Below are 16,953 nucleotides of genomic sequence, written 5' to 3'. Positions count from 1 at the left end.
TCTCCTTCCTAAATGGTACAATAGCTTCGTGGACCCATGGTGTTTATAATTGCATACTGTTGTTTGTACAGATGAACATAGCAACAACAGGCATTTGGAAATTGCTTCCAAAGATGAACCAGACTTGTGGAGGTCCACATTTTTTTTTCCCTGAGGTCTTGGCTGATTTATATTGATATTCCCATGATGACAAGCAAGGAGGCACTGAGTTTGAAGGTAGGACTTAAAATACATCCACAGGTGCACCTCCAATTTAATCTAATTAGCCTATCAGAAGCTAATTGGCTAATTGCCTAAAGGCTTGACATAATTTTCTGGAATTTTCGAAGCTGCTTTTAGTATATGTAAACTTCTGGCCCACTGAAATTGTGATATAGTCCATTAAATGTGAAACAAGTCTGTAAACAAATGTTGGAAAAATTACTTCTGTTGCACAAATTAGATATCCTAAATGACTTGCCAAATATTAAATCTGTGGAGTGGTTACAAAATGAGTTTAAATGACTTCAACCTAAGTGTATGTAAACTTCTGACTTCAACTGTATGTCCACATATGTGGATAATAGAATTAAGTTGTGAAATTGTAAACAATACCAAGCTATAGAAGGTCAGATTTTCTTTATTCAAATTGTTTATTATGTTTCCAGGAGAGTTGGTTTATGTTTATGAGCCATTACAGACATTACATCAGAAATTAGCATATATAATTCTGGTTAAAAGTAATGGCCAGCATCATCCAATCACTGCCAGCCATGTTCATATAAAAATTATACATTATAAATTCTGAAAATATGTACTGATTACCATTGTCCCATGTCTGTCAAACATGCTGAGTGGTCCAAACATCATTTGCAGGCTGAAACTGAGCTTTTGGTCGGATGTTAGGAGTGAATAAACTTGGCTGCATAGAAAAGCTATAGGATGCTCCTTTGCACACTATTAGGGAATGACTTAATCCCCTGTGTGCTGTCAGTCTGCACTGGTCTCAGAACAGTTCGAAATGCACCTTATTTTCATCCTAACTCCATATACAGCCTCTGAAAACTTAACGAGGTTCCAACCAGATGTAGCTTTGTTGCCATTCTCCCAAAGACAATCTCAGCTGAGATCGGCCCAATGTTGTTTTGTAACATGACTCTGTGTGTCGAAAGTTCAACAATTTAGTGACAGCCTAGAGTCTCCTGAACTGAGATCAGTAAGTTTTAATGAAATATAATTATGCATAGCCTATAGCAAATTCAAAATGTAATGTCCACAATGTGGATGCACTCTCAGTAAGTTAAGACTTAAAAACAAGGAGTTTGACCCATGTGGTCGAGAAAGTGTATCAGTACCTTGAAAACCTCTTTTACCGCAGTCATAAGCTCAGGTCCAACTCCATCTCCAGGTACCATGGTGACCTTGAATGTGCTGTCAGCACGCGCCGGGGGCACCTCCAAAACATTCTGACTGGAAGTCAAACTCAGGGAGCGGGTGCACAGTCGCTGCAACCAGGCACCATTTAAACCCTGAAAGGTTAAACATGTTTCAGGTTACATATTTTATCGCCAGTGGACATCACAGAGCTGAGAAGAACAGCTACACCTGTTATATCTGGCATGACTCGCAAATTTTGGTGAATTAAACAGACATGACATTTAAAAGTCTATTGATTTCTATATAGCCGACAACATTCTCTCTCTCTCACTCTCTGAAAAAAAAATATACAGTAGACATTTTTCTGGTCCTCTATGTGTATCACCACTAGCACAAAATAACAGCATTTTAATTATAATTTATTGTATGTATGCAGTATAATATTCTGTATATACTACAGTAAACATTTGTAAACAGACAGGAAAGCACTAACACAAACATATTATGGAATACCTGTAACTTTTGGAAATGTATCATGATGATGCCATGGTATTTTTTAACCACATTAGAGTACCATGTAAAAATTATGATAAATGATTTAACTAAATAATTTAGCACCATTACTTTTTTTTGTATTATTATTATTATAGAACACTTACAACAAAAAATACATACAGAGGATCGCAATGTACTTACTGTTACAATCATACTAGCATCAAAGAGTATAAACAGAAAAGATAGTGGAAAAAACAACAAATAATAATAAACAAAATAAAGCCAGGGGCTAACTTAAAATGGATTAACAAGAGAAAGGGCATTTGTTTTGCCTTTTTATTTCTTGCATCTTTTAGAGTCTCAATATAATGCATCAGTTCAGTTTTAAACGGTATGATGTTAGGTTTATTGTTTGCCCATTTTTGTTTGTGTATATGGTATTTTCCATATATAATTAACGGATTAATCACCACATTTTCTTCTAAACTCTTATTCTTATACAACAAAAATATATATTTACCAGTTAGCTGAATTTTAAATTTTGTGTGTTTAAGTATTATATATTCAATCAATATCAATCCAAAAAAATTGGGTAAACACACATTCAAAGAATAAATGTTTTATGGATTCTTCTTCTAAGTTACAAAAGACACATGTAGTCTCCATGTCTCTAAAAAAAATCTTGAGAATATTTGTCTCACTGGGTAAATTAAATGAATAATTTGATATGTGATTTCTTTAACTTTATTGGTGAGACAGTATTTATTAGGTAACTTCCAAACCTCTTTCTATTCAATCTGATTATACAATGAATTTCAATATGGTTTGCATTTAGGTAACAATGTATATTGTTTTTATAAAGAAGTTGTTACATTTTTCATCTAAAACCTCCACACCATTAATACTATTATGTGAGTATTATATACAGAGATACACTCAGAGGATATATCACCTGATAAGAGTTGAATAAGGCCACCAGGAATGGCATCAAAAACTATTGCAAACTCTTTAGCAGTTACTGGAATCTTATAGTAATTAAGGAATTCACAATAATTAAAAAGTTGTCCATTACTCTTAAATAACTGTCTCAACAGTTCAATACTGTTATCGTACCAGTTTCTAAAAAATAAAGATTTGTTTTTAAGTACAATGTTCTTGTTATTCCGAATTAAAGATTTGTGTGGTGAGAAGTTATGTTTATAAATGAGCATACATAATAAAAATAACCGTCTATAAAACAAGATAGCTTTATCGGAACCTTGTTTACATCAAAATTACATCTAAAAAAAATTCCAAACCTCCCAACTTTTCAAATATCTGGTCAGGGATGATATTCCATATTTTGTCTTTAAAGCACAAATCATTATTTATCCATTTATTCTTAAATATGCAGTTAGCAGTATTAAAATCTAGTACATTCAGACCACCTTAGACTTTTTTTAATAGTGCGATCTGTTCTTTCAGATGAAATTAAACAAAACAGAATCTACTTATTTTATGACTAGAGCAAGAGCTGTATACACTAAGCGCGATAACACTTCTAGTACCATTACGATTACAGACTGTTACCATCTGATCGCATCACTGCAGCATGGTACCGTCAGTTTTTTCTGCAATTAAGGTTACTTGAGTTAGCAACTCGTTTTAATCTAGAAATCCATGATATTTTTAATGTATCTCTCAGTTAGCGGTCATCTAATATTTTATGTTTTCCCTATGCATGACAGCCATGTGTTGAGACTCTGTACGTGACATTAATGAGGAAAATACATTACACATATTCATGTTTGTATTAGGCCTTAAAGCTCCGAACGTAAAGACACATTAGTCATTTTTCGTTGTGAACTATAAGCAGATGACAACATCGTTCCAAAACACTAACCTTGGCCAATGTTACGAGGCTTCCTCTCAACACGGCCGCCATCGTAGATTTTAAATGAAGTGAAAGGCAGAGATCTTCTATTGCTGATTTCAATTTCTGCGCTTTTACCATAGGAGAGAGGGTAACGGCCAACTAACGTGTTACGACAGTAAGCCATCGTTTGTGGCTACCGTACAAACGAATAAAAACAACCGTAAACTGACACCTACCTGTCGCAAAATGTTCTGCGTCTTCTCTTATAATAACAGTAATTTTATCCAAGTAAACTCTACACATAGTTTATTCCAAAATGATGTTTTAGTTTAAAACATGTTTAAGGTTAGTGGACAGGTGGTCAATTTATTAAATTATGAGCTGTTTCCTCACAAAGGCAGTTTATTCAGCGTAATGAAGCATCTCCTCCATATACATCCTTTAAAAAAAGGCTTCTCGTCTCCACGCTAGTGCTTTCAATGTAGAAGGGTTCTGAAGGGTCATATCTAGAAGAAAACCCTCTTTCGTCAATCCCGCGAGATTCTACAATTCTGCAGATTATACACGACGTTTGAAGTAGCACAGAAACGATGAGTGCTAGTAAAATATTATTTTAAATGGTCTGTTTTGAAAAATAGTCATTCTTTATCTAAAATATATATTTAACTAAATAAATTTGATAACTATTTGTGCTACCGTCGGTCATGACATATTGTAAATCAGTGGAGAAGTACATCATATTTGCATTGCTTTAATCAGTTTTTGCAAGTCCCGCATTTTGGCACACCAATTGGTCGATTATTACAAGAGGCTTGTAGCAACTATTGGCCAAATCCCTGCCTGTCAATCTCTCCGCGAACGCGCGAAGCGCTGTTGTGTTCGGCTTCAAACAGCTGCTTGACAGTAGCAGCAAATGACAGCTGATTGGAAACAATGCCCAAACGAATGAGCAAATTGACAGATTTAACAAAATTATACAATTAACGCTTATATCGTTTAAAATGAAAAGTATCCCGTTGTTATTTTGTTAGCCATCCTAAACTGGTCTTTAACTTTATTTGTCGTTCTTTTGCTAAATACAGTTAACTGAAGAACGTAGTTACGCATACCATACATAACAGACTGCGCATGTGCACGAAGTTGCTGAAAGAGGGATCCCTTCTTGACATGACCATTCTGAAGGTGGTAGTTGTCATCCTATGACGTCATTTTTATATATCCAGAACCTGAATTTGAAAAAGCCTCCGATTGTAATTTCATGTTATCGAAAATTTTGCTGTTAATTTTAAATAAACACTCTCGAATTTTGCCACCGGAATATCTCAACCCGTATTTATCAACTTGAATATTGAGACCTGAATTTCACGACCTGAAATCCACCACTTGAATAATAAAAACTTGAATTTCACAACTTGATTTTTTTTTTTTAGGGGAATTCACACAAAATATTTTCAATATTTAAAATGAACAGCAAAATGTTTTGATAACATTAAATTGCACTTTTATTTTTTCAAGATCATGAATTCGGAGGCTTTTTCAAATTCAAGTTTTGGTGATCTAAACATGACACCATATCTTCCTTTCCTCATGAGCCGGTGACCGTGATATGTGTGCGTTTTCTATTGCACCTGCTGGGAGCAAGTGTTACCTACATAAGTGGATCTCCATAAGGGGGCCGTAGTCCACAACTAGAAGGCCTCAGCATACTTAAAAGCAGGCCTCAAGAAGACTTCAAAATGTATTTAAAGTAAGTCAAGAAGGTATTTTATTATTATTATTATTAATAATAATAATAATGTTAAAACCTGATAAAAATCGAGATTTAAGCAACAACATATAAACTCACATCAGTTGATTTAAATTCAACGACTCATTGAAGAACATCCAGTTCTGTAATCACAGAATAAACCATGATTAATTATAATTATTTTAATTGATTGACAATCCTAGTTTCTGCTACTAAAATTAATAATAATTTAAATAATACCAAGTCTAAAAGTCAGGAAAAATTATAAACTTTTGCACATTTAAAATCCATTGTGCCCCCTTAAATACAAGTGTCCCACCATAGATCACGTCCCAGTACAGGCCATGGTTATATTTAGCTGTTGACTCTATTGCCCTCCACTGGAACAAACATTACCCACATCATCCAAAGCCTCTGATAAAATCACACTGATCATGTTATCAAAAAGTTGTTTTTTAATTATTTTTCAAAACATCTGTCATACCAATTGTCAGTTTGGAACAGCTGCAATTGTAAACATGATCAACACATACACTAGATGATGAAATTTGTGTAGAATTACTAATTTGTGTAGAATTACTAATTTGTGTAGAATTAATGTAGGATTAGTTTGTGCTGTGCTCATGCCTGAAGATCATCTATGTTTCTTCATTGGATAACTAATTGAAACAAAAATCTCTCATTAGTTCCATGATAACAGGCAACACAAATATTTTACTTAATAGGCAGTTATATAAAGTTAGCTAGGATGATGATACAAATATAGCAAATTAAATTATTGTTAAAGGGAATAACTGTAGCAAGTATACGTGCGTCCATTAAGCCATTAAATACTCACCAGTCCAAAGTCATCAACATATGTATATTTCTGCTCACTGTAATGATGTTTTCTTTTCATGAATGTCAGGACAATCCAATCACAGATAACAGTCACCTGAAGTGGGCCACAAAGATTAGGATTTAATTTTAAGGCACACACTGTGGCCAAAATATAAAATTAATCTCTATATTTTCACTAAAGCTAATTTATTTCTCTTACTTTTTGCAACTTAAATTATTGTATTCATATCAGCAATACATTTACTTACCAGGCCTAGAAGTGCCAAGCCTGCACCTATGTTCAGAAGTGTTGGTACAATGTTGAATTTTCCTGCCTGTGTTAAAAACCAAAGCACTTTATGCAGGGGCATAGATTATAGGGGGTTATTACCACCCCCAACTACACTTTTGGTGTCTAAACAAATCAGTAATAAATTAATCTCAAATAGTATAATGTGTGTTTAACATATACAGTTACATATGGAAAGGTCAAACTGTCTTTACTTTAAAAAAAACGTACCTGGCCAAATACCATGACATCAAAGCGAATGCCATAACCCTTGATAAGGGTCCTGAATTCCTTGCCATCAATGTTCTTGTAATATTTAGCAAATCTGCAATGATTTCACAAATTCACATGCATTTAAATTAAGCCTTCCTTCTCAGAAACATCTTTTACTAATTGCAAATTCCTCCTACCTAAAGTTGTACCCCGGGGCCACGTTATTTTCTGGGTCTTTGTTGTCTAGTCTGCGAAAAGTGTAGCGAGGCACACACCAGCTCCCTGGCATGTCGAGGTCACAATCCCACCGAATTTGCACTCCCATGACTCCCCCCTAAACAGAGAAAATAACACTAATGATGAGAGATAGTCCTAAAGCATTGTGCAACAGAAAAAAAAACACCAAGTATGCATAAAGACTGCAAAATATTTGGTTACAGCTATAGGTTTAATTAGCAGTTACCTAATTAACCTACAATACAAATTAGCGATTTCAATTTTTTGAAACAGCAATGTCAAAAAACAAAGTCTCTGACATGGACTGCCATGGTCTGAAAATCCTCTTGCGCCTCAGCAATGATATCTTTGAGTCTGAAGATTGGGCAATCAGGGTCTGTTGTACGATTGAACACACACTCTGTCAAGTAGGAGTTGTTAATATTTGGTAGGATATTCCTTCTGCAAGACATTAAGGCATAAGGAATGCAATTCAAACACATTTGCCGTAATTCAACCAACAGATTTAACTTTTCATTTGTTTACATGGTTTCATTTTGCAGCACTAGGTTTATGGTTAAGATACAGATAAATACTGCTGCACTGTACGGTCTTGCAAACACAGTACCCACATTTTGTCAAAAATTTTGTTTTGAAACATTAAGACATCCGGTGACAAATGGGTTTGTCTCAACCATGCTCAGAATCAAAGAAAACAGAGGGTGACAATCAAAAGTTTAAAAAATTTTTTTTTTATCAGTTTCACAGTTTTTTCTTCATACGGTAGTATAGGTGAAATACAGTTAAAGGGATAGTTCACCCAAAATTTTAATTCTCATCATTTACTCACCCTCATGCCATCCTATATGTGTATGAATTTCTTTCTTCTGCAGAACACAAAAAAATATTCTTAGAAGAATATCTCAGCTCAATAGGTCCTTACAATTAAAGTAAATGGTGACCAGACCTTTGAATCTCCAAAACACACAAAGGCAGCGTAAAAGTAATCCATATGACTCCAGTTTTTAAATCTATGTCTTTCGAAGCTATGTGATAAGTGTGGGTGAGAAACTGGGGTGAAAATAAATATTTAAGTCCTTTTTTTACTATAAATCTCCACTTTCACATTTTGAAAGAGAATGTGGAGATTTAAAGTAAAAAGGACTCAAATATTGATCCCTTTCTCACCCACACAAATCATATCACTTTTGAAGTCATAGATTTAACAACTGGAGTAACATGGATTATTTTATTCTGCCTTTATGTGAATTTTGGAGCTTCTAAGGTCTGGTCACCACTTACTTTAATTGTAAGGACCTACAGAGCGGAGATATTCTTCTAAAAAAATCTTCATTTGTGTTCTGCAGAAGAAAGAAAATCATACATATCTGGGATGACAAGAGGGTGAGTAAATGATGAGAGATGTTTAATTTTTGGGTGAACTATCCCTTTAAGGTCATGACAAGAATCCATACAGAAAAAATGTAATACATGTCAAAGGTTCTTAAAACATACTTGTTGAAGTTAAATTTAGGATATCGGATATTATTCTTTATGAGTACAGTGAAGTTTTCAGCATCTGCCAGGAGCGCTGGACTACATCACAAAGACAAAGAGAGAAAGAGATTAACAAAGAAAAACTTTGAATAGTCCCATATCTATGAAAAACATTCAACATTGTATTTTATTTTTAATTTGAGGGACTGAGAGGTGAGAATTTTACTCTGAAGGTTCGATAGTCTTCTCCAAAGGACACCAGGCCAACAACTCACACGTTTTCACCGAATCAGTGAAATTGACACATCTACCTGTCCGGACACCTAAAAATTAAAATGGTTCAGTTTGCGGTCAACAAAGATGAGATTACATATATTTAAATGTAACTATTGAGCCATACCATTCCCTCGAGCATCACTGAAGCCTCTCTTGCAGTCCCTGTGAGAGGTGCACATGGATGCCGGTGTTGGAATCTTGGGGGGGGGTTAAGGCAAATTGAAACCATTTATACTAATTTCCAATTAATACATTTAAACTAAAGCATTATTTAAAAGGGTATTTCACTGAAATCATTACACTGTCTCATTCTGAAGCAATTAATTATTAGGAAATTCAGTCAGTTTGTGAAAAGGAGATAAAAACTCACCTCTGCACATTTTGACTGTGTTTGGTTTGGGGTGATGATCATGTTGGTCATCACAAAGAATGAGCTATGCTCCTACAACATGCAAATAAACATGGTTGTGCTTAGCAACAGTAAAAAAAAAATAGCTAACTTCCTCATAGCTCAAAAATGCCTGTAAGCATGATGAGGAACAATATGTTTAGATTTTACTTTTTGAGGTAAGACCATCTAAATCATAAATGCTTTGAATAAACCCAGATATTTATATGTTTAGAACGCAGACTGAATGTATGTTTTGCAGTTTTAATTGAAAAATGATTTTTAAGATGATCAAACCTGACATGTATTACATATATTATGGCTTTCTTTAAACATGTCACAGCTTGAATATATATATATATATATATATATCCTTTATGCCAAATAAGCATAAAAAATACAAGAGAGACAGAACTGTTAATTTTGTGGAATTTAAAAGATGTAAAAAAATAATAATTATTATTATTATATCAGATGACTATTCGCCAATTTGCATTACTACAATTTAAAAAGGGAAACATCGAACATCCTCTAAATAAACGATGCAAATACAGTGGAAACAAAAGTGTGTTTGATCATGCAGGTGCACAGATTCCTTAAGCCAGTAACGTCTGCATAACCCGAGAGGTGGGCACCAGTGAGGTGTTGGTGTACTGGTTCGTTTTACCAAAAATTGTCTAGCCTGTACCTCCTTATCGTCATATCGACGGACTACCTGAGGTGGAATGACGTAGTCAGCCACATCCCAAATCCGTTCGCCCAACTCGGTAGTGTTTGTTAGGGCAATGCCTTTCACTTTGGTCGTGACAGAGCTCAGTACGGTGTCAGTATCCTGATAGCCTTTCTTCAGAATGCACACATATCTGAAATCGCATAAGGTTTACATAGATATATTTATATAAATGAAATAATTTACACGAAGACTAAACTGTAAAACGTTCTCTTTATGGATTTATACGAACTTACCCAATGATGTACGCTATCACTAAAGCTTGAGTGAATCGATTCAGCGTTCCTACTTTTCTACTCCTTATCACCAATATTTTTGACGTCGAGTAGTCAAAAAAGCACTGAGCCAGTGAAACGCAACCGCTTTTATCGTTCATTATTGTCGCGTTTATGATCGCTCAATTTCGTTCAAGTTGTCCATACCGCCTTATTGACTTTCCTGTTCACTCAGTCCCAAGTTTCGTTTGTAATTAACTTTCCACGACGGCGCAGTGGAGTCCAAACCTTTATAAGCTTCCGTTAAAGTGCCTTTACATGAAACCATGTAAACAAAAAATTCAGGTTCTTCGAAATACAATTCTTTACTAGTTACATTCTTAACAGAGAGCCACAACCGAATTCCAACTGCATTTGAAAGGTAAGGAAAAGTAAGAAAAGAAAATAAGCAATTCAAGCCATAAACTGTATGTAAACTAAACTTACATACATTCTAAAACATGGGTAATGAATCTAACACCTTACACCTGTAAAAGATATTGCAGGAAAAAAACAAATCCAGTTTTAATTGGTAGCTGTGTTTTGGAACATAACTAGTCCTTTGACGGTCAACCAGCTACCATCTTCAAAAAACATTTTGGATCAGCTAATATGTTCTAAAAGCCAGCTTGGACCCACTTATGACCAATTTAGACCAGCTACCATGTTCCAAAAACCAGCTTGGACCTGCTTCCATGTAGCAAAAACTAGTTTGGACCAGCTCATGACCAGTTTAGACCAGCTAACATGTTCCAAAAACCGGCTTGGACTACCTACCATGTTCCAAAAACTATCTTGGACCATCTACCATGTTCCAAAAACTAGTTTGGACCAGCTACCATGTTCCAAAAACCAGCTTGGACCAGCTCATGACCAGGTTAGACCAGCTACCATGTTCCAAAAACCCAGCTACTAGATTAGACTGGATTTTTCAGTTTTTAGAGGCTACATTTCCCTGTTTAAATAAATAAGTAATTAGACTGGTTTTAGAGGTTTTGTAGTTTTATACTTGGCTGGTCTTAGCTAGTAGCTGGCTGGTTTTAGAGGGATTTTTGGCACTTAAATCTGGTCAGGCTGGCAAACCAGCTCAGCCAGGCATGGGTGACCAGTTTTAGCTGTTTTCTCAACAGGGTTATTTAACCCTCATCTTTTTCTTCAAGGGAAAAAAAAAATCTATATCGTGCTGAATAGGCAACAGGAAACAGGAAATAATATCTGATAACAAGTTATAATTCCTTAAACACAGGAGGAGGAAACATTCATCCTTTGCCCCTTCCCATGGCTGTTAAGTGATTTTCTGGAACAATGTTTTGTTGAGAGGGTTTAAATGATTTGGGTCACAGGGAGTGCAGAAATTAAAAATGTCCAAGTGAGTACAGCTGGAGGCATGATATTTCACACATTTCATTGCATGCATGAGGTAAAGTACACACAAAAAGATGGCTAATTATTTTCCATGAAAACTTCAAATGAATTAATGCATTTTATTCTTACACAAAATGCTTACATGGAATGTAATGAATGAGACCATTATTAGATGTATTACAATTATAGGTTAAATATTTTTATATCTGCAGGTTTTAACAAAAGTTTGTTGATTTAGAGGAAATATTTCAAAACTTTGGGTTTAAATGGCGCCATCTTGCCGGGTTCCATGGTTTCTACCATCTCCTGAGCAGAGAGGATGCTCTGATGGGCCTCATCAAACAGCTCAGCCCCAATTGATTCTCTGACTCTGTCCTTCCATGCCCTGAGCTTGGGTCTGTCCTCAAACACATCCAAACCAGCACCTACAGGCTAAAACAGATCATCGTCCAATCAGATAATTTTTAAAAATCTGTCCCTTAATCAGCACAATATCATTATTTTGTCTACATACGTTGATGAATAACTTAAGGGGATAGTTCCCAAAAGTGAAAATTTGGTCATAATTTACTAACCCTTAAGTTATTCTAAACCCATCTGAATTACTTTCAGGGAACCCAAAAGGAGATGCTAGGCAGAATGTTAGGGACTGACAGCCTTAGTCATTTTCATTGCATCTTTATGCATCTCAATGGTGAATGAGGCTAACATTCTACCTAACATCCTCTTTTGTGTTCCATGGAAGAAAGAAAGTAATACAGATTTGGAACAACATGAGGTTGAGTAAATGACAACAGAATTTCTCTTTTAGTAATTTTAAGGAAATCTATTCAAAATTACAGGAATTCAGTCAATAGTTTGAGCATACCTGCATGATTTCCACTATAGCAACCAGATCAGCCAATGAGATTTGATCACCACAAATGAATGGTTTGTCTTGAAGAAAGTTCTGCTCAACAAGATTCAGTGATTCATTAAGATCCTCTAGTGCAAGGTCCATTTTTTCTTTAGGAATCTCTACCCCCATAGCTGGAATCAGGAGCTACAACAAAAAAGCAGTCTTGTAAACTTTTGAGTTTAAATAATACCATAAAAACACTAAAATAATATTAATATTTGTCCATGGTTGGCCTATAATGGCAGTCATAATTTATGTTTTCATGGGGGGCTGTGTAGTCTAGCAGCTGAAGCAAAATAACAATTCTAAATATAAGGTTTCAGTCACATTGTCTCCAAGCAATGGGAGTGAACTAGGGAGTTGCTGAAATCAAAGTCCTGCTCAGGTCACCAGAGTGCCATTGAATAATAAATACTTAACCCTTGGATGGGAAACTGTCCTTGCCATAGATTTAACCCCTCCCCCCCACGTTCAAAAATATTGCTTAAAAATGCTATAGGTTTATTGCAAATAGCTTCTTTAAAGTGACTTACTGTAAAGAATGAAAATTTAGACAGTGCGCCCAGTAATATTTGTGTATTGTGTTTAAATGCAATTTACCAATTACTTAATATATCCAAATTTAATTAAACCTACTTTTGACATTCTGATCATACTAAACTGTTTTAAAGTGTTTGCTGCTCTTCACTCACCCTGAACCAGAGAATCTTGGATCCATGTATACGCATGGCAGAGTGTTGCCATGACAGATATTCATTTACTTTGGCGCGCTTCTTCAAGTCGACTGGGTACCAGTGGTCGGGAGTGTGGAACTTCTCTGCCAGGTACATCATAATTGCAATACTACAGGATAATTATGCATTAATTTACTCAAAACTGTTTTACAAAAGACAATTAAAGACAACTTTTAAATCCTTAAAGGAATAGTTCACCCCAAAATGAAAATTCTCTCATCCTCTACTCACCCTCATTCCATCCCAGATTACTTTCTTGTATGACTTTCTTTCTTTTGCTGAACACAAACAAAGATTTTTAGAAAAATATTTCAGCTCTGTAGGTCCATACAATGCAAATAAATGGTGACCAAAATGTTGCAGCTCCAAAACAGACATAAAAGCAGCATAAGGGTAATCCATAAAACTCCTGTGGTTTAATCCATGTTTCTAAAGCGATCTAATTGATTTTGGGTGAGAACAAACCAAAATATTACTCAAGTCCTGTCATTGCAGTCTCTAGACACAATCGGGATTTCAAGCTTGATTACACTTCCTAGTGCTTGTCGCATCATCAGGAGAATCGCCAAGGAGAGATGTCAAGGATTATAGTGAAAAATGTGTTACAAATTTTTTTCACCCAAAATCGATTAGATCACTTTAGAAGACTAAGCCACTGGAGTCTTAAGGGTTACCTCTATATGTGCTTTTTGGAGCTTCAACATTTTGGTCACCATTCACTACAGACCACAGACCTACAGAGGTCAGATGAAAATCTTCATTTGTGATCTGCAAAAGAAAGAAAGAAAGACAATTTTTCATTTTGGGGCGAACTATCCATTTAAGAAAGAATAGGTAAAACAGATTAAACAGGATTCCATAGACCACAGACCTCTCAGCCAAGCAAAAGTCTCCATCTCTGATTGCTGGTACTTTTCTTAGCATGCTGACTTTACCAAACTCTTCAGTATATTGCTGACCTGATGGACAGAAATGTGCAATATTTACATTTTGAACAAATATGCCTACAGTAATAATATCAGTGAACTTTTAAACACAATTAGACATAATGGAAGTTTTTGCTGGCACAATACATGTCTGCCAGAGTATGACTCACTGCCAACAATTTTTTGCAATGCCTGTACTAACCAAGAGGTACTCACTGCGGACTATAGCGTGATGAGGTAGTGGATTTAATCTACTACGTCATGGACATCCATTACGTAGTGGATTAAGAACATGTTTTATAGCGTTTAAAATGTTCGGAGCTGTTATATACTGATATATTTTTAGTTAGAGTTCCAAACATTTACGTTACTATATTTATTTGAAAAAATATAGAATGTAAATTCCACAAACAGACCCTTGTGCCATGAAAGTGATTATATTTATATATATTTATATTTATATAAGAACATTACATATTTGTTGTGATGTCATAATATAAAATAGTTAAATTGTTTAATTGATTTATAGGGCTAATAAAATTGATATGAAAATAAAATCTTTTTTAAAATTCAGCTTTGTAATACATTTACATACATTTGGCAGACGTTTTATCCGAAGCGACTTACAAAAGAGGAAAACATAAGCGAATCATCTTAAGGAGACAGTGGTACGAAAAGTGCCATAATACAAAGTTTCACTATCATCAGAATAGTATACAAAACAGATTTAAGTGCAGCAAGAAATGTAAAAAATGTTTTTTTTTTTTAGTGACCAGTTAAGTGCTTTTGGAAAAGATGTGTTTTTGGCCGTTTTTTGAAGATAGAGAGTGAGTTAGCTTCCGGATTAAGTTGGGAAGGTCATTCCACCACCGTGGTATGATGAAACTGAAAGTCCGGAAAGTGTTTTGGTGACTCTTTGTATTGGTACGACAAGGTGAAGTTCCTTAGCCGACCGCAGGCTGGTGGGAACGTAGCTCTCCATAAATGTTTTTAGGTATACTGGAGCAGACCCAGTGACTGTTTTGTATGCCAGCATCAGGGCCTTGTAGCTACTAGGAAAAGAAAACATATTCACGCATTTCCAAGTTGGTTTGGCTTGAAAATGTTATAGGCACGAGAGTTTAATGGGTACTGTCGCGAATGTCACATATACAACTAACTTTACCGCACTTTGCACCCTGCAATGGTAGATTACTATAAGGCACAAGTAGTTTCGTGGAGATAAAATACAATCAACGCATATATTCAGTATTTCAATTAAACATCAATTTTTAAAGCTGCCAGAGACAAAATAGCATTTGTTAAATGGATGATTTGGCAGTAACAACCAACTTTCAGTTGCCACTAGGTTAATATAACCTGTCAAACAAAAATGCGCATAGGCTAGATGCCACACTGACAACGTTAAATAATCAAATATTGTTTAGAGAATATAATCATATGTAGCTGTGCGCGTGCATATTAAATACATCCACTACGTCATCGCGCTACTTTCCGCAGCGAAGATAGTCTAGTATTAACGCCAACATTACAAAACATTGTAGGCTACGACTAACATGACACTCGGGAAAACATAGTTTCATTTGATTATAAAGCAAAGAACATCACATAGCAAGACAACAAACATTTGAAAGTTGCCAGATCAAAGTAAACTAGCATTCCCTAGTGCAACAAAAGGTCAGATTACACTTTCTCACTGTCCCATACCCTCAAACAACGCTATCTTCTTGTAGTCGAACTGGATGTTGTTTTTCTTCGCAAAAATGTAAACAGAGCGACAAGGCTGCGAAAGAAGATCCAAATACATTTCCAAAGACATTTTAAAGGACCTGATCGAAAACAAACCGAGAAAACAGCAATAGAAGTGAATCTAGCCTAGACTGATCCACACTGCTGCAGAAATATCTATTATTCCACGCCCCCAGTAAACTCTGATCCATATAGCCAATCCCAAACTGTAGAGAATGGGACAGTCGAGCTCATTGCATCTTCTGACCATGGGTTTATTGAATTTCGCTCAGAAAGACCCGTTTAAAGTGGTCCAATAAACTGTAAGCTGCAAATAAACTCGAAACTAAATTGAAATGAAAAGTTTATTTATTTCAGATCATCGTTTTCCTCATGTATATACAAAATACACAAGAGGTCATGACGTAGGCGATATTGTGGTTATTAGATGTTTATTTTTTCTGAATTCCGCATTCAACAGTTTAATTTTTATTATTATTATTATTAATAAAATTGTGTCTATTCAAATGAATTCATTAAAACTTTAATCAAATTAAAATAGAATTACTTTAGTTACATTTTTTAACATAGCATTGCATAATTTTACATATAGACAGTACTGTTATATATATATATATATATACATACACACACACATACACACAGTTGATGTCAGAAGTTTACATACACCTTAGCCAATTATATTTAAATATATTTTTCACAATTCCTGATATTTAATCGTAGAAAACAATCCCTGTCAATTAGGATCACTACTTTATTTTTAGAATGGATATGTCAGAATAATAGTAGAGAGAATTATGTATTTCAGCTTCTATAACATTCCCAGTGGGTCATAAGTTTACATACACTTTGTTAGTATTTGGTTGCATTGCCTTTAAAATGTTTAACTTGTCAAACGTTTTGGGTAGCCTTCCACAAGCTTCTCTCAATAAGTTGCTTGAATTTTGACCCATTCCTCCAGACAGAACTGGTGTAACCGAGTCAGGTTTGTAAGCCTGCTTGCTCGCACACGTTGTTTTTTTAAGTTCTGCCCACAAATGTGCTATCAGATTGAGGCCACTCCAATACCTTAACTTTATTGTCCTTAAGCCATTTTGCCACAACTTTGAAGGTATGCTTGGGTTCATTCTCCATTTAAAAGACCCT

At 35.1% G+C, this 16,953-nt stretch overlaps 3 protein-coding genes across 4 annotated transcripts in view; all 3 read right to left on the bottom strand.

Annotated features, from left to right (window-relative positions):
- Positions 1–3,865, bottom strand: part of idh3b (isocitrate dehydrogenase (NAD(+)) 3 non-catalytic subunit beta) — a 28,033-nt gene extending 24,168 nt beyond the window's left edge. For both annotated transcript variants that reach the window (XM_052104365.1, XM_052104364.1), the window contains exons 1-2: positions 3,734–3,865; positions 1,335–1,508 (exon numbers count right to left, since the gene is read on the bottom strand). In XM_052104365.1, the coding sequence (XP_051960325.1) occupies positions 1,335–1,508; positions 3,734–3,844 (285 nt within the window). In that variant the 5' untranslated portion in view covers positions 3,845–3,865. The remainder of the gene's footprint in view (positions 1–1,334; positions 1,509–3,733) is intronic.
- Positions 3,866–5,705: 1,840 nt separating this feature from the next.
- On the bottom strand, positions 5,706–10,390 carry p2rx4a (purinergic receptor P2X, ligand-gated ion channel, 4a). The gene is made up of 12 exons (XM_052104585.1): positions 10,118–10,390; positions 9,867–10,014; positions 9,134–9,205; positions 8,888–8,960; positions 8,714–8,810; positions 8,506–8,586; positions 7,311–7,452; positions 6,972–7,108; positions 6,793–6,886; positions 6,542–6,607; positions 6,292–6,387; positions 5,706–6,112 (listed from the first exon to the last, which is right to left on the bottom strand). Exons 1-12 carry the CDS (start codon positions 10,255–10,257, stop codon positions 6,092–6,094), a joined length of 1,167 nt encoding a protein of 388 aa, XP_051960545.1. The 5' UTR covers positions 10,258–10,390; the 3' UTR covers positions 5,706–6,091.
- Positions 10,391–10,498: 108 nt separating this feature from the next.
- Positions 10,499–15,993, bottom strand: LOC127627958 (glutathione S-transferase theta-1-like). The gene is made up of 5 exons (XM_052104586.1): positions 15,766–15,993; positions 14,004–14,091; positions 13,091–13,241; positions 12,369–12,542; positions 10,499–11,932 (listed from the first exon to the last, which is right to left on the bottom strand). The coding sequence occupies exons 1-5, from the start codon at positions 15,875–15,877 to the stop codon at positions 11,735–11,737; spliced, it is 723 nt and encodes a 240-aa protein (XP_051960546.1). The 5' UTR covers positions 15,878–15,993; the 3' UTR covers positions 10,499–11,734.
- Positions 15,994–16,953: the final 960 nt, after the last annotated feature.

The sequence above is a fragment of the Xyrauchen texanus genome, chromosome 34 (genome assembly GCF_025860055.1).
Source record: "Xyrauchen texanus isolate HMW12.3.18 chromosome 34, RBS_HiC_50CHRs, whole genome shotgun sequence".
NCBI lineage: Eukaryota > Metazoa > Chordata > Actinopteri > Cypriniformes > Catostomidae > Xyrauchen > Xyrauchen texanus.
Note: the sequence above shows the minus strand (reverse complement) of the source record. Positions and strands in the feature narration are given on the sequence as shown.

What these genes read in the sequence shown, in the direction of transcription:
- p2rx4a (XM_052104585.1), bottom strand. Translation starts at nt 10,257, where the DNA reads ATGAACGATAAAAGCGGTTGCGTTTCACTGGCTCAGTGCTTTTTTGAC. An exon ending in TTCAGACCATGGCAGTCCAT is followed by an intron (nt 7,109 to 7,310) that starts GTCAGAGACTTT and finishes TTCTCTGTTTAG; the next exon opens with GGGGGAGTCATGGGAGTGCA. An exon ending in ATGTTGATGACTTTGGACTG is followed by an intron (nt 6,113 to 6,291) that starts GTGAGTATTTAA and finishes TGTTTCAATTAG; the next exon opens with TTATCCAATGAAGAAACATA.
- LOC127627958 (XM_052104586.1), bottom strand. Translation starts at nt 15,877, where the DNA reads ATGTCTTTGGAAATGTATTTGGATCTTCTTTCGCAGCCTTGTCGCTCT. An exon ending in GACTTTTGCTTGGCTGAGAG is followed by an intron (nt 13,242 to 14,003) that starts GTCTGTGGTCTA and finishes ATTATCCTGTAG; the next exon opens with TATTGCAATTATGATGTACC. An exon ending in CTATAGTGGAAATCATGCAG is followed by an intron (nt 11,933 to 12,368) that starts GTATGCTCAAAC and finishes GATCTGTTTTAG; the next exon opens with CCTGTAGGTGCTGGTTTGGA.